The 27864-nt window shown below is 35.0% G+C and overlaps 1 protein-coding gene across 2 annotated transcripts in view; it reads right to left on the minus strand.

Annotated features, from left to right (window-relative positions):
* Positions 1 to 27864, minus strand: part of DPH6 (diphthamine biosynthesis 6) — a 188411-nt gene that overhangs the window by 33895 nt on the left and 126652 nt on the right. For both annotated transcript variants that reach the window (XM_031504994.2, XM_077784065.1), the window contains exons 13-14: positions 26727 to 26969; positions 5023 to 5428 (exon numbers count right to left, since the gene is read on the minus strand). In XM_031504994.2, coding sequence (XP_031360854.2) covers positions 5023 to 5428; positions 26727 to 26969 — 649 coding nt within the window. The remainder of the gene's footprint in view (positions 1 to 5022; positions 5429 to 26726; positions 26970 to 27864) is intronic.

Consider the following 27864-nt stretch of genomic DNA (forward strand, 5'->3'; position numbering starts at 1 on the left):
AAACATCTGGAAAATTAGTTGATAATGCCATGTTTTATCATATAGAATAAATCTTACCAGATGGAAAATCTTTAGTTTCAAAGCTGCATGCTGTACATGTGTCAGGGTGTTACTCATTGCAAGGACTCTAAATGAGTGCCTAACCACCAGGGCTTCTCTTGCAACAGAAGAGAAAGTCCCATTACAAGTAAGATTTTTTTTACATTAGAGCTGAATTACTCAGCCCGTATTAGATTTTTGAAAAAATAAATAGTGTTGTTGAAACTTGATAAACTCATAAATATTAAGGGCCTTTTAGACCTACACATTTACAGAGCAGAGCCACTTTAAACACTAATTATGTAGTAATGTTAATGTTCCTACCAGACAGTCTATTCCTGTTTTCTTTTGCCTTTTTATATTCCCAGTTCATTTTTCCTTTAGTATTAAAAAGGCATTGTGTAATATGGTGTCTAGTGAGTGCAGGACATTCTCTATTCCCAAATAAATATTCAAAAATATTCTGCATACATCTTGTGAACAAGTCTTGTTAAATCATAATGTGATGACTTATAAACATTCATCATTCCTATATGGAAGTATAATCTAGTCAACTGCATGGTATAGCAAATCATCCTGACACATTTATATTAATGCACATTTGAATAAGAAATAGTCAAATTTATGTTAAAGACTTCTAAAGGCTTAACAGCATCTTACTAAGTATATATGTCAGATTAATCTAATCCTCCTACTTCTAATATGTTCTGTGGTCTCAGCACGGCACCCATAATGCTCTTGCATGTTATGAGGGATTGCCTCTGAGAAGTTCACCATCAGTACCACACTTTGCTCAATAAAACTTCACATCTGCTCTTAGGATGACAGAAAGCTATCTGTCTCCAATTTGCATTACAAACCTTTAGCTTCTTTTGACATCCGTAACACTGGCTGTAATAATTGGCCAACCACCTGTAACAATTTGCCGAGTAGATATATTCCTTACTGTGGAATAAGTAAGGAATCTTACTGTCAGGTAACTACACATTTCTAATATTTATTTGGACAATTTTAAATAAATAACAACTTCTTTATACCAAAACCCCCTGTATTATCTAATCAGAGGGTCATTTGAGAAGGCCTTTTGCAGTACTTGCTCCTTTCACTCCAATGTTTTTAAGTTCTAATCACAAAAATGCTACCTTTATTTCTTTTCTGTACTTACGCTAGAAGAGACAATATATTTAAATTCAAGATCTTACAAGAGAAATTGAAGACTATTTACTAATCTTATGACATGATGGAAATCCTCCTGAAATCCACTAAACTGAAACAATTATCTCCTTAACCATCTTTCTTGATTTCTGAGCAGCATAATTTCTACCTTTTCTATTACAGATGCATGTCTTATGTGTTTCACATTAAAAATATTTGAAAAAAAGTGCCTATTATTCCCTGCTACATTATTAATATTATTTTTCTTCAGCAGAAAATGTCTCTGCTGGCAGATGAACACCCAAAAGGACAGATCTACTTGTGGGATTAACAATGTCTAACACAAGTCAGAGATCAAATGTGTCACTAAAGGATCCTCATACAGATAGTTAGCAACATCTACTACCTGAGCTGAATTAATAAATGGCAACTGAAAAAACTGGTCTCAATATAGTTTGCTTTCTGGCAGCCACATCAAGGAAACAAAATTTTTTACAAGTCTGCGTATTAGGTCTGCAGATTTACAAATGAAGATCAGTACTTTTCTGCGTTATCCTCTATTCCAGTAACATGGTATTCTCTGTTTGAAAGTCAGTAGCATAAGTAAATTTTGTCACTCACCTAGACCTACTCTGCAACCAAAAGTAACCTTTCGAGGTAGTAGAAATCACCACTGAGATATCCAAATACTCAAAATATCTTAGGACGAGTCTACAGAAAAAGGTATGAGCAAGTTTTGGCCATGCTCAGAGCTGACAAGACATAGCCCCTGCTACTGTGGAAACCACTACTGTTCCCTCCTGGGATCTGCCCCATTCAGATATGTGCATTCTAGAACAAGACAGGCTCAGGAAGAAAACAGGGATAAACTGGAAGGAGCTATTCAAGGAACAGGAATAAACTGAAAAAGCTGGATTGGAAAATGGAAGGAGCTATTGTTATCAGAATTTAACAATCTCTAATACCTTGATCTGATCTTATAGAAAGGTTAAAATATCTTGGGATTCAAAAGAAAGACCTGATACTGTCTCTGGTATATTAAAACTGGGAAACACACTAAAGGACACAAAGAGTTGGAGTAGCCTTGTCTGTCAAAATTAAAGACTGCCAATAATAACAAAGAAGATAAAACAGAGACTTAATGCCGTCTTGCTTATGGACACTGTCAATGAGATACTGAAATTAATGGGAACAAATTGGACACAACACTTCTTTAACTGACAGTTAATATATTTGTATTAGTATATTTTAGATTTTGAGAAGGAGAATTATATTACTATTGCAAAAGACAGTCAAGGACATTGTTCACTAATCTGCTGCATCGTTTTGAAAGCTGATGATGCTTCACTGGAGACTGCATGTCTTACAAAGCTCCAAGAACACATATTACCAGTACACTTGAATATGTCCTGTGTCTTAACAATATATTAATAACTGGACATCTGATTTTAAACCAGAAAAAGTGTATATATGTGTATGTGTGTGCATATATATATATATATATATAAATAGTCTTCTATCAGATAGAAATTATCAGCAAGACACACTTCAGCAACAACCACTTTAATTTGAGAAATTATTTTTGAATATGTATCACACTTTTTCTTCCATTGCATGAACTTTCTAGAAATTTTTCCTAAGAAGAAAAATTTTATTTTTAAATTCCTCATCAGTGAATTAGTGCTCCTTGGAAATTTAATGTATTCTATATATTCTACAGATTTGCAAGCATGTATTTCTTACCAGTGGGGATAATGATGAAATTGGTATAATGACAGGAATTATTATGACAGTGCAGAGATCTGAACACAACAAGAATGAATATATGACAATCACACAAATCTTTCAATGCCTATGCTATTAGTAATATAAAATGAATGGAACAGAATCAAATTTTTATGCTTTATATTTTATAAAGCAAATGAAATTTGTTTGGAAGTAATTATTCTATGGTCTGAGAAATATCAGAAAGAAAGCAGGCGAAACAGTAATGCTAATCCCATGCCAGAAACATGTTTTATGAGGCTTCCTTTTAGCTCTTAAACAAGATGTAGTAAAAACAACAACATTCTGTCAGACTATATGTTCATTCCTTGCTTCCTGGATTAAATATGCTTATTCTATGCCACATTTTTATAGCTTTCAATTCCTGTACTTTAAATCTATTAAACAATGTCAAGTTGAATTTTCTTCAAATAGTGCTGCAGGTTAAGAAAAAAAATAGGACAGTAGAATATTTGAGGGCTAACATTTATGTCAGCTAATTAATATGGATCAGTTGTGGTCTGCAAGGATTTTCAAAGTGTGTGCATGTTTGAGATAAATATAGACTAAGGATCTGATTTTGTTTCTTCTCAAATTGATAACAAAGTTCTTACTGATTTCAATACAAGTATAGTCTACCAGTTTTGTAGGTCTGACAGATAAAATAAGCTGTTGTGCTTTTGCAAAATGTTAGTTGTCCCAAACAGAGCATAGCCCAAAATGCAGATCTACAACATAAGATATAAATTGAAGTTGTAATATTACATTTATTGCTCTGTGTTCTCTTTACTTGGTAAGGGAATGAGATTCTGAAAAAATAAACACTGGGGGAAAACCCAACAAATTTGTTTGGATAGCAAGTTCTATTTAAATAAGTTAGTTAGAAATCAGCCCATGTTCAATAGACACCTTCTATTCCAGAGGATAGAACACCATGTCCTATTTTAAAACATTAATATTTCATTATTTATTCTCAAAAGAGCTCCTGCTACAAGACAGAAATCGGATATTTGAACATGGTTCTACTCTGTGACAAAAAGATGCTACCAAACTCACAACTGTTCAAACACTTTGAAGCAAAAGATTCATTCTCTCTACACTGAATTCTAAGGTGGATGGATTTCTCTTTCATGGAATCACAGGATAACCAAGATTATAGCAAAATCATATAATCCAACCTCCTACTGAAAATCAGATGTGAGATTAGAACAAAATAATCCAGGACTCTATCCTGTTTGGATTTCAGGAAGTCCAAGAACAGAGCCTTTCAATATGAGGAACATGCCTGGTAGACAGAAGAAGAAAAAAATCTATCCTAATTGTAGAACTGTAGAATTATTTGAGTTGAACAGGCTTCCAAGATCATTGAGTCCAGCTGTAAATCTAACACTGCCAGATCTACCACTAAACCATGTCCACTAAGCATCAAGTCTACTACTCATCTTTCAAATACTGCTGAAGTGGTGACACCACCACTTCCCTGGGCAGCCTGTTCCAATGCTTGATAACCCTTTTGGTGAAGAAATTATTCCTAATATTCAAACTCAGCCTCCTTTAGTGCAACTTGAGGCTCTTTCCTCTTGTTCTGTTACTTGTTACTTGGGAGAAGAGTTCAACCCCCACCTGGCTACCAGCTCCTTTCAGGCAGTTGTAGAGACTGGTGGGGTCTCCTCTGAGCCTCCTTTTCTCCAGGCTAAAACTCCCCAGTTCCCTCAGCCTGTCCTCATATAACTTACTCTCTAGACCCTTCTCCAGCTCTGTTGTCTTTCTCTAGACATGCTCCAGCACTTCAATGTCTCATTTGCAGTGAGGGCCCCAAAACTGAACACACAACTTGAGGTGTGGCTTCACCAGTGGGGAGTATAGGTAGACAATCACTGTCCTCTTCCTGTTGGCTACACTAATGCTGATACAGGCCAGGATACCATTGGCCTTCTTAGCCACCCATCCTTAAAAGCACTCCTCTAAAATATTTTCTTTCCCAATTCAAATTTGATGTAGAAGTAAAAAAGAAGTACCTTATATTTAGTATTACACGTGGTTCCTGTCATGGTTAAGTCTTACCTTTTTGTAGTGTTTCAGCATCAAATACATGTTCCTTGAAGAAAGCTCTGAAGGACAATGGACTGGCACTGCAGTCTTCTGAAAGTTTCTCGACAGCTTGTTTAAACATAGCAACTAAGTCATGAAGAAGTCTATCTAAATCAAGGTGAGAAGTAGATGATGAAACCAAGCTCAGGCGTATCAAGATTGATGCACAAGATGCAGAACTAGACTCCACAGCTTCACACTCAATTTGGAAACCCTCTGACAACATCTTCATTGCAAAATGTTTTCTTTGGAGTGGATCATCAACTACTGCAACAACATGCCATTCAATGGCAGCATCTCTGGGTAGGTGAGATATTACAACCACAGCAAGAAACCCACATACTGCAGTTTCATCATGATACATCTCTGAATCTTCAGCCTAAAAGATAAACAAAATATTGTCCATATTACAGAGTTGTAGGAATCAATGTTGCTCATATTCGATTAAAATATTAAAAAAGTACATGCAGTGCAGTTATTTCATGGAAACTGCTTTTCCCCTCAACTTTCCTTATTGGAAAGTCATCTTGAGCAATTATGAATTTATCTGACAGTATCTCCTCATTTTTGCAATCTCAAACCATTACTATGCTTGTAACATAAAAAAAAAGCTGATCATAATTTATTTTTCACTCATTCTGCAGTCAAGAGAAGTCTTTTTGCATATGGTGATTTTTGTTTGTACAAAAGATTTTTGAAGAATAAAAAAATGGTAGGAACTACTAAAACTACAGAAATGAATCAGTAAATTACAATAGGTTTTATTTTAAAAGTTGGAGTATGAAAGATTCAGTTCAGATACAGCAAAAACATGGTTCAGATAGTTCTAAACAGTACAATTACCCTGTCCAAACCCTCTTAGAAGATAGAATGTGTTTTTTTAAATAGCAGACCTCCTTGAGAACATACATTTAAATTGTTTTCACATCAACCAGAATGTCTAATTAGCTAACTTGGTCAGCTACATCTGAGTAACTGAGTTCCTTTTTTTCTGATGGTTTTAAATAGCTTTCAAATACCTGAGCAGCTGAATTTTTTTGACCGGTGGATTAGTTTTTTCTTACAATTTTTATGAAGAGACGGTATACAAGCAACTTTTAATATTAGTGACTTACACCATCTTTTGCACACAGAATATATTTTTTTTATATGCCAGTTTGCTTTTTGCTTACATTCCAGTATATACTGTTAATATTGCCCATTGCCTGACCTCTGAAAGGAAAAAATAATAACAAGGCAAACCTGTCATTTTGTCTGAAGTCGATAAGGCCATATAACTCGCAGTACCTTCAATTCACAAGCTCAATTTTCAACCACTTGCTCTCAACTTTGAGTGGAAGAAATAATGACACATTCCAGGCACTTTATTTCAAAATTCACTCACAAAATTATTGACAAGAATTTTGCACAGAATATCTTTGATTCTTGACCCTTGTAAGCTGTTTACGTGAAAAATGTGCTTACTTCTATATTAACGATAGTGGAGTGCAATTCTATGCCAAACATGCAGCAATTGCTTTAGCATTTCTGGTTTTGATATGGTAACAGAAATAGGGACAATTTGTCTCAAATTGCAATCACTTCAGTCATAATAAAATCTCATGGAGTACTGTTTGCTTTCAGTACTTTCATTAGGCTAGCCAGGGCTGTTATTAAGGTAGGACACATAAATGTTATATTAGCACTTAACCGGAGCACAGTATTCTCCTCTAGGAGATGAATTCTAACCTTGTCAATACAACTCTGCTCTGAGTGCTGTAAAACAGTTTGAAAAGATGAAATACTGGAGCTTTGCACTGAGAAATAATAAAAAAAAAGTCATGCTCATTCAGGCTTAAAGGCCATTTTGCTGGCCCAAGGTGCTGAGGTACTGGTTAGAAAAAAACAGTTTAAAGAAGCTCTCTCAGGTCACATCAAGCACTAAGACAAACTTTTCTACTTCCCTGTACTTGTCTTAGGTTGTTAAATCAATTACTCGCTATTTCTGCTTGCCTTCAGCTGTCATTTAGAATATGAAGAACTACATGAAAATTAAGGCCAGGAGAAAGTACATTTCCAAATTTAACAAATGAGAATCATTCTGTGTGGAAGACTACTCATGGTGCAGTTGTATGGTACCATAACACTCATGACATTTAACTTTAGAGTTTGCACAAAGCACAAATGATAGAGTTAGTGAGGACTAATAATCTTTCATTAGTGGCTACAGAATCATATAGAAATAAAACTATCAGTGACCTCTTCTGACTTACTTTCAAGAAATCACTGACATTTGTGTTATACTTGGATGCTGCATTTATGATTTACCTTCCAGAAATGTACAATTTTTTTAAAAAAACTGAACAGCTTTATAATAGCCTACCTAGTAAATGAGGATGAATACATAAGGTCTTCTAAAGAAATTATATCATGCTAAAACAGTATAAGTAAGTATTAAGAGTGAAAATAAAGATGAATTATTCTATTGGCTAAATTATTTTTACAATTGATTCTGCACTCTCATTAATGAGATTCATCACTTCTGACAGACAGCTGTGGTAGTTTGAATAAAAACTTGTTTTTAGAGTTCTTGCCCAAGGATACTGTTAGACTGTTCCATAAAGGAGCACAAGTTTGGTCTAGTCTTTGTTCCACAGCTTCAGAGTCTTGATCAGAAAAAAATGAGGAAGAAGAGCTTATAGCTTGGGTTATAATTTTTGAGAAAGAACTATCAAATAATTATTGGGAAGCTCTAAAATTCTTGTTGAAAGACAGAAAATCTTTTGGGGCAAATGCTGTTGAAAGCAGTGATTTCTTAAAAGTATGCATTACCTGAATTTTACAAATTTTTATGAATGTCATTAATCTGTAGGTGTAGTTGTCATCTAAAGATATTTGTCCTTTAACCCCTTTTTGCTAGCTATCCATTTCCAAATGATTTTCATTTAATGGGAAAAGTGTGTTGAAGCTTCTAATTTCCACTTTTTAGCCTTTCCATTGGATTTAACCCTTTCAAGGAACATATACTACAAGGTAGCTCTGCACTAAGAGAAGTTTGAATGTCAAAGGGGAAAATAAGGAGGTCTAAAGGTTCAATGGCTGACTGCTGAGATTATATAGAAAAGATGCTAATTCTGTACTATACTTTTACATGATCTGATTTAAAGAGGGCTGGAGAAGGACAGCAAGTAACACCTATTCTGCATGCAGGAGACACACTCTGAAAATAAATGGTTCTACAATAATGACCTTTTTTCAGGAATGGATATGAACTGGATCATCTCAGAGACCACACTGTGACAGAATTCCAATTTTGTCATGCTAGGAAATAGTAGATCTCAAAACTTTGGACAAAGATTTGGTAAGACAAGTGATCCAACTGAATCTCACATCAGATTGCCCTCAAAACATGTTTCATAATGTCTTCCCTTTGCCAGCAGGATCATCTGCTACTTAATTTATCAAAGATGCAAAAGATTGAGATCCAGATAATTTGAAAAAGGAAGCCAAGAGGCAGATTTTTCTAAGTACATGCATTGTATCTATATCATTCCATATATGCATTGTACCTCTATCATACCACATCCAGAACAGGACTACAAACATTTTTTTTAATGCATTGCTTTATAAAAACCCCACAACTCAACAAAAGACTTTTCCCACCTTGAGGAAAATACTGATATTCTTCTGCCAATACAATGCATGTTTCAATAACTCACAGGAGAAACCAAAGGTACAGAGTACATTTAAGGATGACCGAGAAAGTGACTCTTCTATTGTAAACACTGAGCAAACTGCCATGCTAAGCTAAGTGATATCTTGGAAAGTCTTCATGGACTGGCTAATACAGAATCACAGAAGGTGGCAGCAGTTAAGAAAACAAGTAAAGAAAGAAGACAAAGTCGGCAACTTTATGCCACTGTAAAAATTCACAGTTCACCAACAACTTGAGTAAGATAAACAACTCTGGATCTCTCAACTGAAAAAGGGAATACTAGATCCAAAATATATTCAGAGGAGGACAAGCATAATCAAAAGCTCTGGAGGGTCTGATTGGAAATGTTCTGCAGCCTTCTTAATGAGAAGACAGAGGCTTATGAAGTCATACATGACATAAAAAGAGTGGATATGGATAAGAACTGATTTTGCACACTTGTCTTTCTGTACTAAGAGCTATGGACCATCAAATGACATTAGTAAGAGCATGGTTTCAAAATGAGCGATGGAGGGTGACACCTACAACTCCTTGATCGAGAATGCCCTGGTTGCAGGAACTTTACAGGGATTCAAGGGGAGCCTGAACAAGTTTTTAGAACATAGATTCAGTGAGCATTATAAAAGAGACATAATAAAATTCCTAGATTATTCTGAATTTATATGTTACTAATTTATATAAAGATTGTGATTTATATAACACAATTTATTTTCTCAACTTAAATATGAATTAAAATAGTTTGAGGTTAGAAGAATATTACAGTAGATTTATGCTTTTACTGGTTTTACTTTTCACTTCTGCTTAGGGCTGCTGTTTGGAATCAAAATACCAAGCAAGGTCTACACCATGATGGTTATTACATTCTTCAATAAGCATTTATGCTGATATTAGTGGCATGTTTGGTAAAGAACTGGGATCTCTTGTATGGACTTACAGATTTTTCACAATTAGTTTCCTTCAAAATTTCCATGATTCTAAAGGGATTTTATGTTTGTCTGTGATATTTCAGACTGATTTTACAGATGAATTGCAGACACTAAGTCAAGTTGATGATTGCAGGTAACAGTTTTGAGAGCCTAAGCTTCTTCAGCAGAGGTACTGGCACCAGAATATTGGGCTGGAAGTTCAGTGTGGTTACTCCTGAGGAAAAAAGGTTCCTCTTCTCCTTTTTCCAAAAGGAGAATCACATACAGAACTGTAATGCTAGTTTTAGGGGCACATGCATATCTTCATTTCTGCCTTAACTGATAGAGACAGCATGGACACCTAAAACACAACAGTCCCAGACATGGCCAAGCAGGAGGCCATGCCACATGCCACAGGAACAAGGGTTTGGAGCTGCCTTACACTGGAGCCATCCAGACAGATTGCTCTGTGTTAACTCCTCTATAGCAGTTCTGTGATGGATGCTCAATCCCCATCTGCTGAAGTGTACGGATATTTGGTTAGAAATAGAAAGGGTCAAAAGGCTTGACTGAATACTTGTTGAAGGCCACAGTACTACAGCTATTTAGCAACATACAATTCAGTAAATATCTAAAAATGAGAAACAAGAATGGGAACTTCCTGGACTTCATATTTTTGCCTAAACTGAATTGAAAAGGCAGATTGGTAAAAACATTCCTTAGCTAACACTTTTATCAATGTGTTTACTTCAGAAATAGCTCTTTCATATCCCAAGAAGCAAGGTGAACAACAGGGGTTGTCAGTGGGTTCCTAAACTTGTAATTAACCCTTCATAAGTACAAAAGCATTATCTGAACTGCTGCATGCATAGTACTCTCCTGAGCATTGCACTTGTACAATAAATTATCACACTGGTTCACAGTACTACCAAATCCTTGCATTTTCTGTGACTCAGTTCTTAGTAAAGATTCACCCAATTTTCATTGTGCATATTCAGAGAGCCACAAAATACTCTCATGCTAATGAATGCCTGATGTATTTACAATACTGCTATAAACCAAACCAGAATCCAATAGAATGAGTATAGTTAAATGAAAAACACTTGGCAGTAAGGGTTGTTAGGGTTGTTTCAAAAAAAACCACAGGGTTTTGTTTTAAAGGTGCTAATCTTATAAATAGAATTCATTTTTTTTTGTAATACAAAAAATAATCCAAGGCAGAACTATTAAAATTACAATGAAAACAAAGGAATAATGAGTTAAATACAAACCTATCTTCAGTCCATTGTATAAGTATTTAACTATTTTGCTTAATTGAACTGAAAAACGTACACATTTTGGCCTTTAACATTTATTATATAAATTTGTTTGACTATCCTCCCTTTGTTCTAAATGAGAAATATTTTTTTTATTGTGTTAGTTAGGACTATGGACTATCTACCTCTCATCTGAATATGGAATCAGGCTATAAGAGGCAGAGATGAATGCATAATTGCTATCTCTATAAAGAAGTGACTTGGAGAACAAAAAGAAAGATACTGTGATGTTACTTTTAGAAGCTGAGTTTATGAAAACCTTATATGGTATGCATTATTACACCATTACAGTGTCAAGATTAACGTGCCTTTAAATAATACATTTAAAATTTCTTTTACACTGCCTGCATTAAACAGAGTGCATCAAACTCTTGAGATCCAGTTTAAGCTTTGCTAGAGTCTCTTACAACAATAGGTTTATGACTTAAAAAAGTAAAGATTCCACTAGGAAAACTGCATAAGAATAAAAATGTCAGTTCCTAAAGAAAGTAGGATAGAAGCAATTCTTTTCAACATCCTAGTTGGTCTAATAAATAGGCCACATGCATTTTTGGTATAACACATCTGAATTCAAATAATGAATACCACAGTGTTTTATAACAATAAAATTGCTAAGAATGTTCCTTTTGGAAAGCTTACAAAGATAAGAAAGTCAGACATTTAGTATTTCTTTCTGAAATAAAACAAATTATTCAGTGTATGTCAAAAAGACATTAACACAAAACTGGAAGACTAAAAATGAAGTCTTATAAATGGAATATTTGTCATATACTGTAAATACTGTATAAAATTTGTCAAATACTGTAAATATAAAAAGAAACAAGTTCTTCAGAAATTTCAGTCCTTTCTACTCACTCTTCAACATGCTGGACAAAGTGGATGTAGTTCAGTAATCGTTGTACCATGTAGAAATTATTTTGTACGATGTCAACTGAGAAACTGAGCCTGTACTTACTTTGGTGTTATTGAACCATGGAAAGTTTAAAGCAAACCAAGTGGTTATTTTTTGTAGCAGCACCTGATAGCACATTTTTGAGAGTAATTTCTTTTTTGTGTAGTCTTTAGCTATCTTTACAAAACAGAAACATGAAAAAGGAAAAACAGATATAGGGTAACAAATCCAAGTAAAGAACTTAGAGGTAGTACTTTTTCCCAGGGTGTTTTCAATCAATTTTTGTAATTTAAATGGATTTCTAATTAATGTATTCTTTTGACATAATTCTGCCTGCGCACATTAGAAAAAAATACAAATCAAATTTTCACCTTAATAATTCTGAAAAAGTCTGCATGTAGCTATAGTAATGACACAAAATTAATAATTATATATGAAATGGTTGGCAAGTAACATGACAAGCACAACAGCTTAACTTTTCTCAGAGATGCATTTTGCAGGAGGATGAAATGACCATATCCCAAGTTATTTTAGTGGTAGTATAGGAAATTTGAAATCTGTACAATATATTGATGGCTATAATTAGGAATAGACAAGGTGTTGGGCTAAAATTTTATGGCAGACAAGCAAATAAGTCAGAAGAAATTACCAGAAAAATTAAGTAACAACACTCTTAGGACCCAAATTCTGCAATAAATATAGAGTAAATTTGATTTATAAGTTGAGACAGCTTTCTGGTGCATAAAGGACATGTTGAAATCCTTGCAGAATCAAAAATTTCATGATGAATGGTCTCCGAATAGTTCCACTGGAAGAATAGGTAAGCATTACATAAAAAAAAAAAAGCAAAGCAAATACAGAACTCATGAAAATAGAAAGTTCATAAGAAATCAGTTCAATAACTTTACATGATCTATCGCTTATATTGCTCAAACAGAATAATTTAACAACTTGCTATTCTATCTTTTACCATGATTGTCAACAGAGGCCATGAAGTGGTATGAATTTTCATCATTTCTGTGTGATAGAAAAAAGGGTTCTGTTGAAATTTAAGACATAACCTTACAAGCTCTCTTTTGATTATATTTAGTACAGAAGGATATCATTTGCTTGTTAATCTTGTTTCTCTTTTCTATTGTTGGTTCACTGTGTTTTCATCCTTTTATTTCAGAAACTGAGAAGTTCTGACAGGATCAAAACAAAAGCAATCAGTATCACATTTCTATGAAGACATAATCAGCTTTGAACAAGTCTCTAGAACAAATCAACAACTGAAAGCCAAAGAGTGTACACAGAGTCTGCAATAACTAGGCTAACACCTCTGTTTTCTGGATGCATCAACCTGGAACTTTTCTTGCAAAGGAAGCTCAAATAATTTCTTGTTAGAATAACTTGAAAGAAAAACAGAAAATGTAAACTGGCCTGCTGAAAGATAGACACAGGCTTCTACATGCACAGTAATGGAGAAGCATCTCCTACTAAAAGACTGAGACTTGCATTTTTGCATCATTGCTCAGGTAAGTATCATAGTCTTGCTCTAACTCAGTATCTAAAAGCAGTCTTATCAGCCCCACAGACATCAAGTTTTCAACTACTCAGTGAATTTTACATCTTTCAGTCTCTCTTCAAAATACATTTCATAATTGTATGTGACAATCATGTCATGATGGGAGTAAAAGAATGATTTTAAAATTTATAATCAGTTATGGTAAGCATTTGATAATATTAAATTGAAAATATACAACACCATTTCCCCATCATTTATAGATACTATAGATATTAGTTATAGCACTGATTATTCAGATAAAAGCATGTTCAAAGTACTGCAGAGAAAGTTTCTGGACTGAGAAACTGAGAAGTGCAGACTGCAGGGCTGCCAAAGGGGTAAAATACCTGAAAGGCAGAATTAGACAATAGTACCTGAAAGGCAGAATTAGACAATAGTTATTAATTTTAAAAATGGACATGACTTTGATCTTCCCTCTTAATTACTCCCACTGATGTGTCATGAGGCAGATAAAGTCTTACATTTTGTTTATTATAACTGATTTAGGGAGTGGGGGTTGTATTTTTTAATTTTTGTTTTATTCAGAGAACTGTTTATGGTTTCAGTACAACTCTGATACAAGTGCTCTGATACCTATACTTGTATCTTTTTTCCCTAATTCAAAGGGGTGGGGTGAAGAAAGGGTTTTCAATTTTGTAAAGTCCATACAAGTCTTTGTTTGTTTACCTTACTCTGCAGAAATATTCATAATGTATACTTACCAATCTGACAAACCCTCTTCCTACTGCATGTGAAGCACAGCCTTTTCCTTCTCACCCTGTGGCATAAAGTATTTGGAACTCCTAAGGTCTGATATATTTTAGTGCAAGTATACTCACAGAGTTCGAAATAGGAATTTCTGGGTGAAATGTAATGGTCTGTGATATACAGGTCAGAATAAATAATCTAATGGTGCCTTCTGGCTGTACAAGCCACTCAAGCTATGAAATCAGCTTTACTCAATACTTCTACTCAGCCTTTCTACCAGCACTGAAGTGCCTGAACTCTAAAATCCCACACTGAGAAGGCAACCATCGTACTCATTATGGCCTTTAACATCCCTTGCTGATAGTTTTAAATTTTTAAACAGCCCTACCTGTCGAGCTTCCTTTTATGTGTTCTCATAGTTACAGATATAATTTTGGAAGCAAAATATCTAAACACCAAGCATAATAAAAATGAAATGGGTTAAAGCTTATTAGCAGTAGGGAGCAGATGTAGCAAAATTCTGCCAGTTCCCCTACATTTCCTCCCCAGCAGGGATTTTCTGTCAAGCTGTGAGTTAGCTCTATACACTAATCCAGGCTGCTGTTGCTGCAATTGTACCTTCCTATACCTTGCTATTGTACTAAAAATTCACTTTGATTTTTGATTTCTTCCTTCTTAATAATAATATTTAAAGCAGTTCCTGCAGAGCTAAATGTAAATTCAAGCACCGCATGCTAGATGCTCAAAAGGGCATGAAAATGTAAAATTGATAAGAAAATAATTACATACCGAAAAACTGCTTTATTTGCTTAAAAAATAGTAACTTTCTCTAACTGAACTAAAGGTTCCTGAGCCAAGATGTAACCAGTTAATGACTGAAGTTAAGATCCTTGAAATACCTCTCAAACATACATCATTCAATATATCAGTTACGATGTGGAAAAAAAAAGATAAGTATTTAAGGAACAAAGTCATAAATTGATAGTAATACAAACTGAAAGCAAATGAAGCATGCCACATGAAACATGATCACAGACTGTCACTCTGAGGGTTTTTATTCTTCAGGTGTAGTGTCAAAAATAAGCACTTAGGAAAAAGAGTTGAACTGAAGTAAGGATGTTCAAGATGGAAAGATTTCAGGTGAAAATAACTGCAAGTGTGTATCCAAATGGGACAGAAAATGAGCAAAGTTAATGGTCAAAATCTACTTTGTGGGCATTATGGATAACAGACTTTATGATAGTATTTGAATTTTGGATACTGATTGCAAAGACCTTTTCTTTGAAAGTCTGCTTCCTTCTGAACTTTGACAATGAGTTCTGAAACCAATTTTCAAATCAAGTATCAGCTTGCACCTCACATATTCTAATTACATCATCTATTTATCTGTACACATACAGCACTGCAAGCTACTCTTGTCAAACTTAACTAAATGTTGTAGAATTTTGTAGAATACAAGGAAGAAAATTTTGATGCTGCAGGAGGCAGAAAAAAAACAATTTGAAAACTCTGGTGGCACTACTAAACTTCCAATAACTGTCAGGCTCTCTCTCATTGCAGTAGCCACCTTGATTATGCAATCAAAAATCATTTCATAAAATCACAGAATGGCTTGAGTTGGAACCTTGAAGATCATCTAGCTCCACACACCCTGCCTTGGGCAGGGACACCTTCCACTGGCTCAGCCAGGCCTTGAAGGGACCTCTAGGCTTTGAAGGGACCACAATTTCCATGGGGAACCTTTGCCAGTCCCTTACCAACCTCATGGAAAATAATTACTTACTAATACCTAATCTCAATCCACTCTTTTCCAATCAGAAGCCATTTCCTCTTGCCCTGTCACTACATGCTCTTGCCCCACCTTTCCTTAAGTTCTTTCAAGGTACTGGAAGACTGCAACTAGGTCACCTCAAAGCCCTCTCTTTTCCAGGCTGAACAATCTTAATTCTCTCTGCCTTTCCTCACAGGAGAGGCTCTCCATCCCTCTGATCAGTTTGGTAGTCCTGCTCTGGACTTGCTTCAATAGGTCCATGTCCTTCCTGTGCTGAGGACTCCAGAGCTGGATACAGTCCTTAGGAGGGGGTCTCACCAGAGCAGAGCAGAGGAGCAGAGCAGAGAAGCAGAATCTTCTTCAACCTGCTGGCCATACGTCTTCTGATGTAGCTTAGGATATGATTGTTTTTCTGGCAAGCAATTTCATTTTGAATATGGTGCTTTTTCGTACACAAATTTTTACTGGAAAATATATTTACATTCCATCTTCTGTATATGAATATTCTTGAGGCAAATACTGTCTTCAACAGACTAGTCAGTTACTTTCGTTTTTTAATACGGTATGACTGTAAAACAAGGTTGGTAAAATGGTATAGCATATGACTATTAGGGCTTCACATGTCTTCTATTTTAACTCAAGCCCTTTACATTGACCAATAATGTCCTACATACAGTTTGGAATTTGGATTTTGCAGGACCAGTTTTGTCCCAGTTCAGTGTTACAGAAGTCAAATTCAGGTGATTGTAATTCAGGCAATTTCTTAAAATCTATTATAATGGGCTGCCCAAAAAGTTAGGAAATAACCTCACCCCTGCTCCAGTTTTTATCATCAAGCATGAATCTAAATGATATATAATACAATATAATACTTTGGTGTCTCAACGATGTCCCCTCCTTGCTGGGTATGGGTAAAGCAGGAGAAAGAGGAAGTCTTGATGCTATGCAGGCACTGTCCAGCAACAGCCAATATTGGTCTGCTATCAACACAGTATTAGCCACAAATCCAAAACACAGCACTATAGGGGCCGCTGTAAAGAAAATTAACTCCACCCCAGCCAGACCCACTGTGAAAGAAAGTTCACAATAACCTACAAGGTCTAAGCCAAATTTTAGTTAAATATGTAGCCATTTTCAACAGACCCTGCAATGAGCTATATGGAAAACAAATTTGTTCTTCTGAACATGAAATGTCTCACAGATTACTACTGAAATATATAATGGGACCTTAAATCACACTCCTGAAAGCAGGTGACTCCATGAACAGAAGATTAGAGTGGAAGGTTTTCAGTAAATGGCCTTTAAGTGGCATATACTAATATATATCCTTGTTAAAAGTTGTTATACTAAGAAAAAAAATATATTCATGGATTTGCTTGTAATGTGTATATATATATGTCTATATGCATATATTAGTATAAGAGTTGAGAGTGAAAAAAATCTGTAGACGTGTATGTCTCCTCCATGCAGCTCTGCAGAACATGCACAGAGGGACTAAGAGACTAAGCATTACTGAGTTTCCATCTGCAACTCACACAAACACTCATTTGACAAATTACAAGGATCCTTTACCAAAATCACAATCTTAATTAAAAATGGTCGACAATTAGTATTTTCTTCAGCTAACAGTTACATTATCCTCTTTCAGACTTGATGCATAAAGACCTGCATAATATTAACAATGAATAATGTCCAAGATAAAATCAAAGTTGTATTTCAAGTGTTACTACCTGTGTTTCTGGTGTTACATCCAAAGGACTAATGAGAAGCGAAAAACTATCATATCAGCTTGATGTATTTTTATTTTTCATCAATGAAGCTGAATAAAAACAGAGGAAGCTGAAAGTGATTACTCATTGCTAGCTTGTATGCATGTAAATGGATATTGACCAGGGAGCACTGCTCATTTTTACTATGAAAAAATTTAAAGAGGCTTCAAAATAAGATAGCTCACTTTCACACTGTCTTACATGCTTTTTTGAAAGTGGTGTACAGGAAAGGATAAATAATTTTTGGGTTAATTTGGATTTATGAGTAAGAAAATTAAAACCTATTATCAATTTTGAAGACCATGTGATATTCTTCTGAGAGGAGGAGGAAGAAGAGGAAATGAAATCATTATTATGATCAGCACACAGAACGAGAGATGAGGATAATAAAGTACTGAAATTTATTAGGATCCTTTGGATCATACAATAAAATAGTAAAGAAGTACTTCCACTGGAAGAACAAAGATGTTTTCCTGAGTTAATTTCTTTTTTTTTTTCCTCCAAGTTCTCCAATTTTTATGGTTGAGCATGGTGTCATATGGTCTGAGATATCCCTTTGACTGCCTCTTGCCCACACCCAGTCTATTCACTGGGGTGCTGACTGAGAAAAAGCCTACAACATCAGCATGTTAGCCACAAATCTAAAACACAGAACTATAGAGGCTCTCATGAAGACCCAGGAAGACTCTGCACACAAGTCAATAGCAACAGGAATGATTTTCCAGGTCCTGCATAACCATAACAAAGGGGATATTGCCCACAGAGAAGGGTTTTCAGTATTTAAGTTTGACTAGTTTCTGAGATCTGAGTTTTCTGACTTTTACAGGGCTTCCATTGACAAGACAAATAAAAATATCCTCCCTGGAAAAGACCAAGATCTAGAGTAGCTACTTAGTATTGAATATCAAACTACTTGTTGGAAGCAGTAAATTGGAAGGGATGTTTGTGGTCTGAAAGAGATTAACCTGCTACAGTTTCAGGAAGGATGAATAGTTAGCAAGACAGTTTATGTAGGTTGAGGTGGTAGCATGGTTCTTCTTTCAGTCCTGATCAACAGGATTACCTCATCCAAAGAAGAATAAAAAACCTTTGAAGCTGATGAAATCCTGAAATTCTATCCTTTATTGTGGGAATTTAAAGGGTCCTACATATAATTTGGACTACAGTTTAATAGGGAAGTTTCCTGAGTGAAAGTTGGACTTTGATCACTTTTCAGCCAAAATGGCATTCATCCCTCTATAATGAGGCAGTGACAACAGGTACTTGGTTCAGGGATGCAACTCTGTTAATGGCTTTCACATCATCACACATCAGACTTTTGATCAGAGGTTGTGGCCTAAGCAAACAGTGGATGCCTATATGCACTCTTGCATCTTAGCACAAAAGTGACAGGCTCAAAACAGAAATAATGTTTTCAGCAAAGGAGATGAAGAATCACTCAAAAGCAGTCTTATAAGAGAACTGCTTCAGGGGAAGATCAGTCAGTCTGCATGAACCAGGCTATTTACCACCCTGAATATCCTGACATGAATTTCTTCACTCTGACTACCTGAAAAACAACATTCAAATGCATGGATATATTACCTGTAAATGGCAAATAAGCTAGTGTAAATCAGTTCATGGAAATCACAGAGTTATGCTGACTTATACTGGTATCTGTATATCTCCATAATCACAGAAGAAATGCTCACCTTTCTGATTTTCTATTGTTCTTATTTTTTATATTCTAAAGTTAAATTTATGCATACTCTTTAGACTATTATGCAATCATATGATTTTTATACACATATATTCAATTTCTAAAAATAGCTTTAGTTAAAGTCATGTTATTTTAGTTGACTATACTAATTTTAAAACATTTTTAAGGCTCTGCTAATGTTACAAATACAGTATTATAATATTTTAAGAGAAAGTTCAAGTGGCAAAGCTTTGACCTCCCACTGTTGCCCAGTGTCAAATGGCACACTATTTCCGAGGACCTCTGGATTTCCACTATCTGCATTTGATCTGTGTTAAATATTCTCATTACAGTTGCTCCAAATGAATAGAAAAGCTTTGCCTAATCTGAACACAGGGGAAATGAAATACACTGGGCAGGAGATCAAAGACACACTAGTACTGCGCAATTTAATACACTGTGTGTTCTGAATGTGGACCATAAAAGAAGCCTAGGTTTATGTATCAAACTGTGGAAAATGCAAAATAGCATCTAGTTGAAAAATAGGTGTTATGAACCTGATGGGACAGAAAAGAGGAAACAGAAACATGTGTATTCTTCCTATTGAATTTTTGATAGGCATAGGTACTGGCTATCAGCAATGGTTTTCAAAAATATTTATCTTATTTCTAGTGATATTACAAATCATATTAATTAGCCTATGTGAGATTTTACTGCAATGCAAATGTAGCATTGCTCTAATCTGTCATTTTACCTTTATAATGCTTGTTTACTTCTACTACTCATTGTTTGGCTATTTTGATCAAGAAACTGATAAAAGGAGACTAATTAAGTTAACATTACCTATAGTATTATCTATAGGACACAGAATTTACAACAATTTTTTGAAATCTAACAATTGCATTAAATAAAGATATTAACCAATATACATGATGAATTAGACAAAAAAGTGTACCTGAATATTACTGGCTTAGAAACATCTGTTCAGAATGGTGAAAAAATATTTCTCACAGAAATCTGGGAAGGTTTTTTAATATTCAATTTTAAGTTTTATAGTAATTTTCTCTATAGGTAAAAGAGGATCTTAAACCTTTGTCCAATCCTTTGCAGCAAGAAAAATCTTCAACTTTCACTATTTGAGCATAAGCTAGTTCTGTTGTACTTAGGATAATGCGTTAGAGAATGCATGAATTTTATTTAAATTCATGACAGTCTGTATACTTCAAATAGCACAGGAATGTCTGAACAATGCACAGACTGCTGTTACAGATGCATAATGCCATTCTAAAAATGACTGCCATGAAAATACACTAATTACTCCAGGAAACAACTGCATATAGCTAGACAGATTCTTGTTTCACAATTTAACTTGTCTGTAACTTGGGACCTGTACATTATTTTTAAGGCAAAGTGGAAAGATACATGAAAGCACCAATGATATTTACAGGAGTGTCAAAGAAGGTACGATGCAGGGGCTCCCTGGAAGGGGCCCAGTGTCCTAGATGATTGCTCTTAGATATATTTAAAAAAATCCTAGTTTGGGTGTACTTACATTTTTTAAAATCTAAACAGTTTTTAAATCTGGTCCAAAAGGTTTTAATTTAGATTTTGAAATTTGGCATCAAGCTACCCAAGTGCTGAAATAAGTGTGGAACCCATTCACAATATATATCAGATAAAACACTGTGAATCTTTTTTCCATCACTTCTGCATTACACACTATTAAGATACACATTGTCAACAATCTGACTGGCATTCCTGACAGAATGAAAGTCAACTGCAGCACTCTTTGCTGGATTTGAAACAATCATGGGATCACAGCCACTCATCCTAAATTCTCACCATGAAAAAAAAGTAAGCTTCTGTCAGAAGAAGATGGGCTGGTGAACTTTTAAAGTTTGCAGAATGTTTGCTTGGAAAATTATAGGTGGGAGAGTACCAGACAGCTAAGGTCCAAATGGAAGCGGTGTTATAAAAGTGAAAATATACATTTTTTTTTATGTCACAGGAAGTATTTCACCAAGTAGATTTTTCATTACTGGGTATGGAAAATACATTGGCAGTTGTCTATTACAATAACTAAAGGGGAACTGATCTATAATATCAGATTAAAAAAAAATATAATGACCTTAATGCTATTAATTAAATATTAGTGTTGTTACATTAAATATTATCTTTCCATGCAACTCAGTCTTCTGATCTTAACAAAATATATTGTTTTCACTGTCTCAAAATCTCCCTTCACCAATGTTTTGGGTTCACTTACAAATACAACCAATTCTAAACTTTCTGTTGATAACATGACATTGTGTACTAAATACACTGAAGTATTTCCCTATAATTTTTTCTTTTTATAACAAAGAATTCAGAGATAACTTTTCAGAGAGTTCTGGAAAATCTGCCTCCAAGTTTTGCATATATTTCATCCAACCAAAATAACTGAAACTAATCTTAAACATTCAGAATTTTATAAACAAATTTATTTCAAAAGCAGCAAACAGCCTCGGAATTTTTCAACTAGGAAGTTAATTTGCACTTATCTCACAGAAAGAATTAATTCACAGTACTTTTCCATGGAATATACAACTGAATAACAACAGTCTAAATGAGTATTTATTACACAGTTTATCCAAATTTATATATTTTATTAATCTAGCTATACCATGTCTTGCCGGAGATGTAAAATAACCCGAAAACACAGCAGTTAAGCAAGCTGGAATGCCTGAAATCTTGAGACAGCACAGTATGTTTCTTCTCTGTATTGGTGAGGATAACAAAAGGAAGCAAAACCAAGCATTCAGAGGTAGGAAAAAAAATGTAATTATGATCTTGTCATCTCAGCCTAGCGGAATCTGTTGTATAGGCAAAAGTACAATGCACCACTTGAAACAGACTAACAAAATACTACAGGGATGTCTCTGCACAGAAAGCCCATGGGCAGGGGAAGGAGAAGTTAGGGTGTAGACTCAGCTCCCAGTTAAATATATTAGGATTACTGTGTAAATGGTACAACTCAAGCCCTACTGAATAAAGTGAATTCACAAAGTAAATTAATAAAATTTTGCAGGCACAGTCACTGTTATATCATTATACAATAATTATTTGGAATATTTCCATCTATCAATAATGCCATCTGTCCCACCCAATACAAATGGACTACAACCCATCTGGCTTACTTTTTTCTATTGATTACTCTGCTGAATGAGTTAGCAAAACCGCTTATAAAATCATCATATTACATGACACTGTCATTAAAAGATGTGAAGTAAAGAAAAACACAAGACAAGACTTAATTGGAAAAGTGTCAGTCCTTCTTCCAGAAAGTTTTAGCAATGCTTTAAGATTTTTTTTTTTTTTTTTTTTTTGGTCACTTAAAAAAAGCACCAAGAAGACACAAAGCCCAAAAACCTCCTAAATGCTAACTACTGGATTAGACCGAAATTGTTCTAGCACATAACTGCTACTAGGTATGCTAGAGAAGGTCCCTCCATTTATCTCCTCAAGAGTCAGAATGTCCCTAAGTATGCCTGGCAATCACAAAGAAACTATGCAAATAATGTAACTTAAAAATAGGGTGGGAGAAAGCTGATGATGGCTGGCACTTGTATTTGCTAGTATTTGCTAGTACTTGCTTCCCAGTAAGTCTTCCTAGGTTTTGAGTTTGATTATTTGTTTGCATAATTGTCTTTATGCTATTTTTGCAGCCTCTTTTTTTTTTTTCTTTTGATTTTAACTACTGCTTCCCTTAATTATATTTTAATTTCTCCAGCAACAAAAATGCAGTTTTATGCACCTACAGAATAAAATGCTAATTTCAGCTCCTTCACTCTAGATCTCAATTTTTACAATACCTTTTATGTTTTAACAAGGAAATCCCTTTTGTGTACATTAAAAATGTCAATCCAAAGATCCTTAGCCCAGTGATTTAGATGATGCTCTTCTGAGGGAACCCTTGGTGGGGTTGTTTTCTTATCCTTCCCTCCCCACTATTTTTTTCCTTTCTACTACCTTACATCCCTGCACCAGATTTCTGTTTCCTCTGTCATCCTGAATGGCTTTTCCAATGATGCTGCAACCCAAAGTGACACATGAAGGAAGAAGAGAGAGGAACAGGGGCTGGATTCCAGCTCTAAGGAACAACCCTTGATGACTGTGGGTAACAGGAGCTCAGGGAGGCTCAGGGGGTTATACTGTAGGGTTGAGCTGCAGGAATGATGCTGGGAGCACAGATACTGAGCTGCCATAAGGAATGAGGGAAATCAGGATGATGGTAGTAGAAAGGAATTGTGTAAGAAGGAAGGAATGATGCTTGAATAAGGAAGGGACCAGAGGCTGGGTGACTTTAACCACTCAGATGGCGCTAGAGGATCCAGCCTGCTTACTGTTTGCTCCCTCTCTTACAGTCCCCTCCCATCCTCACTAGAACACTCCTCTGTTAATAATATATTAAATGTTTCCTCTGGAAAAATGAGATTATTCCTAAATATACCTTTTATAATTTATTTTTAAAAATTGAAATTAATTTAAATATAATCTTTCTCTTTGTAACTCAAGAAGTTCCTAAAAGACAATTGTCACTAGCAACATTAGAAGAAGTCTTCTGAAGTCCAGCTGTGTCTGACCCTGTGGCCTTAAATCAAGCTTTGAGCAACTGCATGTCCACATCCAGCTCTTATGAGTAAATATTTTGTGCTATAAAAACATATCCAGAAAACAATTCTCATACTTCTCTTTATATTATGTGCTGTTAGGTCCAATTTATCGGTGTCCTAAACACTTTTATATAATCTTTTTATGCTTTAGTTACTACTGCCATCAAACGTGTAGAAGGATTCAAGGGAAGTTGCCGGACAGTATTATTAATTCATGTAGAAGATATTTACCAGGTATCACCACACGACAGAATGCTAAATTTCTCATGGTCTAAAGAAAAACAGCTTTGTCAGTTCTGATGCATATGATTTAGTCACCATTTTAAATACAATTATTTTAATATTGCTTTTCTACTAAATACAGAACATTCAACGAACAGAAATAGTCTAAATCCCATATTTAAAACATAATCAATTCTATGTTTTATGATATATATATATATATATATATATATATATATATATAACTTACAAAAAACGAGTTCTGAGCTGAACTGTTTTATTTGCACAAACTCCTTTTTTCATGTATGACAGAAGGAGAACAATTTCAACTGAGAAACCATTTGTTCTTATTAAGTAATCTGTAGGTTACTACTGGTTCAGGCCTTTGGCCACTGCTTAAAATAGAGTTAAAGAATAATAAAATACATTTGGTCTGGCTGACTTAGTTCACTTGGCAAAAACAAACTATTATGTCATGTCATGGTATGCAACAGAACTGTCTGTAGCAGCACTGGAATACCAAAACCTGAACAAAACCACACAGGTAAGGAATACGCCTTCAGAGTAAGGCTATCATATTGTGTCTTCCACAGAGAAAGGCAGTATCTTACAGGATCTGGAAGGCTGCTCCAAAATAAAAACTGTTTTCACTGGTACTATGGAATAACTGAGACAGAAGTACAACTGAAGAACAATTTTTCATTTTTCAATACAAAATTTCTGTTTTCATTAACAGGACAACTGTATTTTCAGGGCAGGGTGATTTCCCCCTCTATTCCCTTGTAACAGAACTATTTGAAAAGCATTTTTCTCTGCTTTGCTTTGAATATAAACCCCTTCTAATCAAAAAATATACATATTCTGAGGAAAAAAGTTAATTCCTCTTTCTGAACCTCCTAGTGACAAAATTAAAAAAACAAGAACATGCAGCTGTTAATAACGTCTCACTCCCATTTATATTCAGGTTTTTTCCAAAGCGTTTTTAGGTGGTGTTGTGGCACACATTATCTAATAGGTTCTTTTTCTTTCTGATAGTTTCATTACTGAATTATGATCTGATGAGCACAGCATAAGACTGATCAATATCCTAGAGGACTGCCTCATTGCAGGATGTTTTTCTTAAAGTTTCCTGAAACCTGCCAAACAGCTATCACTACACAGGAGTACATGTGAGCAACAATTTTTTAAGCTACGGCTTGAACATTCGAAAAGGAACATGCAACTGATAGCTCAAAAGTTAGCAACTTCATCTGTATTTTTCAGGTAGCTAAAAAGAAATGTTTTAAAAATGCAAGTTCTGCCTAGTCATCTTAGTAAGTGGAAGAAGTAAAGGACTTGATAAAGACTAGCTGCTATGCATAACAACTATGGAAGAGCTAAAAGACTGTATATGGAAAAAGGATAAATTTCAAAGAATTGGCAAACACCACCAATCTGTCTTCTAATTTTATATATTGCAAATCAGAAAGCAGAGAGGGTTTGTGGCCATGGTATGTTACTAATAGGTCACAAAACACAAATGGAAATTTATTTAAATAAAACAAATTGAATTCAGATTCAATACTGAATCTGAAACTGGTCTTGGAGGAATAATAAACATTATTTAGGAGTGTTTTTTGTTAGTAAATCAGGTTGACATATGTAAGCATGTGAGTGAAGTCTGTATCTTTACTCAGGAATACACTTGTGTAGTGCAGAGACTGGAGACAAAGGTAAATAGAAGGGAAGTTTCAGGTGTCTTTTTTCTCCTAAGAAAATATTTATATGTTCTATGCTTCTAAGCCTCCAGAAAACACAATAATGAGGCTATATTAAATTATACAGCAATTATGCATTTGGTTTTTATGCGTTTGGTTTTTATGCACTGGGGAGAAGTCATGTTTTATTTACAAGTTTTGTGGCCACTATCTTTTAATGCTGTCTGGGGGTTCCATGGCTATTTTAAGAAAAGGGGCACATACAAATCAGGAATTATTATGGCATCATTATAAATCACTGTGCAATTTATTATGCTGTTAATCAAGGCTTAACCAATAGACAGGCGTGTCCAGATGTGGTCTTAGAAGTCCAGATGAATATAAAACAATAATGAGCAGTAAATTGCTAAACTCAATTATCATAACAATATTGTTTGTAAGCAAGTGAGGAAAAAATCCTCAACAGAACAATTGACAAAAAGTTGAACTAAAATGCCCATTTCTCATTATGTAAAAAAAATATGGACAGAAGTAATTCAAACGAGGTATTGTTCACATTTTTGTTAAAGAAATTGACTGTTCTTTAAGAGTTATTTAACACAATGCTTTGGGGAATTAAGACAAAGTTAGTGGTGAATATAACTTTCTATTAAGCAGTTTTCTTTCTCAGTTGTGCACAACCATTTATGAGCCAGAACATAACAGCTCAATCAAACCTTTACTTGAACCCCTCTGAAATGTACTGCAAAAATGCTGATATTACTGCAAGACTTAGAAAGGAAAAAAAAAAGACAACCCAGAAAGAAGAAAATGGATAGGGCAGCTACCTTTTTGCATTCTCCTAATTTCTTCTGCCATATGGAGCGAGCAATAGGAATGCTCTTGCTGTTGGTTACGTAGCAGGTGGCTGTGATGACGTGGTGGAGCGCAGTCTTCTGGCTCATGGCTTGCAGCACTCGCCCAACGTGCTGGAGGGAAAGGCTGGCCTCTGCACGTATGCCACCCCTAACCAGCTGCATCGTGCAGGGTACCAGAGCAATCTGTCCAGCACAGTAGAGAACATCACCAACCTAGGAGAGAATCAGATAAGTATGTAAAATTCTGGGAGTTTATGGAAGACATGGGAAGCACCTTTCTCTCTTCCAGCTGGTTTCTTTCAATAGTACTGTAGTAAAAATGTGGCGGACCCCAGTTCAGGAAAGAAATGATGATGTCTGGCTCCAGATCAGAAGGCTGAAGGATAGCTTTATTAAAACTATACTATATTACATTAATTAATATACTATTTAAAGAGATACGATACTATTCTACATACTTACTTCTTACTTACCTAACGCAAACTCGTGACTCTCTGCTGAGAGTCCGAGACACAGCTGGATCCGATTGGTCATTGAATCCAATCAAGCAATCACTTCAGGTAAACAATCTCCATACCACATTCCACATGGGGGAAACAAAGGAGCAGAGATAAAGATTGTTTTCTTTTCTCTCTGTGCTTCTCCAAAAAATCCTGAGAGACAGAATTACGTCTCTCTGTCCAGAGAATGTGAATGTCACACAGTACTGTTCTTTGCCATCATTTGTTACAAACAGAGCAAACACGTCAGCCTAAAGGTAATGCATGGATGTATGTGTCAGCTCAAAACAATAATCTCATGCAGACTGTTATAGCTGGATCACACTGATGCCCCAACATGGTTAAATATGCTCTTGTTTTCTTTTGAGTGATGATGCACATTATCTTCAATGCTATTTTTTAATCTTCTATGTCTTAAGATTTGTTTTATACAAAACCATATAAGAAATTATCAGTACACACCTGTAACAATTTAGTAAACTAATTTAAAAATACTGTAAAAATATATTATCAGAACACCTAAATGACTGTGTATGAACAAAAAGCAATGTTATTCCACCAGAAGGTAAAAGCAAAATGCAGATTGAAAATAAAATGCAGAAGAATGC

Source organism: Lonchura striata, chromosome 6, assembly GCF_046129695.1.
Source record: "Lonchura striata isolate bLonStr1 chromosome 6, bLonStr1.mat, whole genome shotgun sequence".
NCBI lineage: Eukaryota > Metazoa > Chordata > Aves > Passeriformes > Estrildidae > Lonchura > Lonchura striata.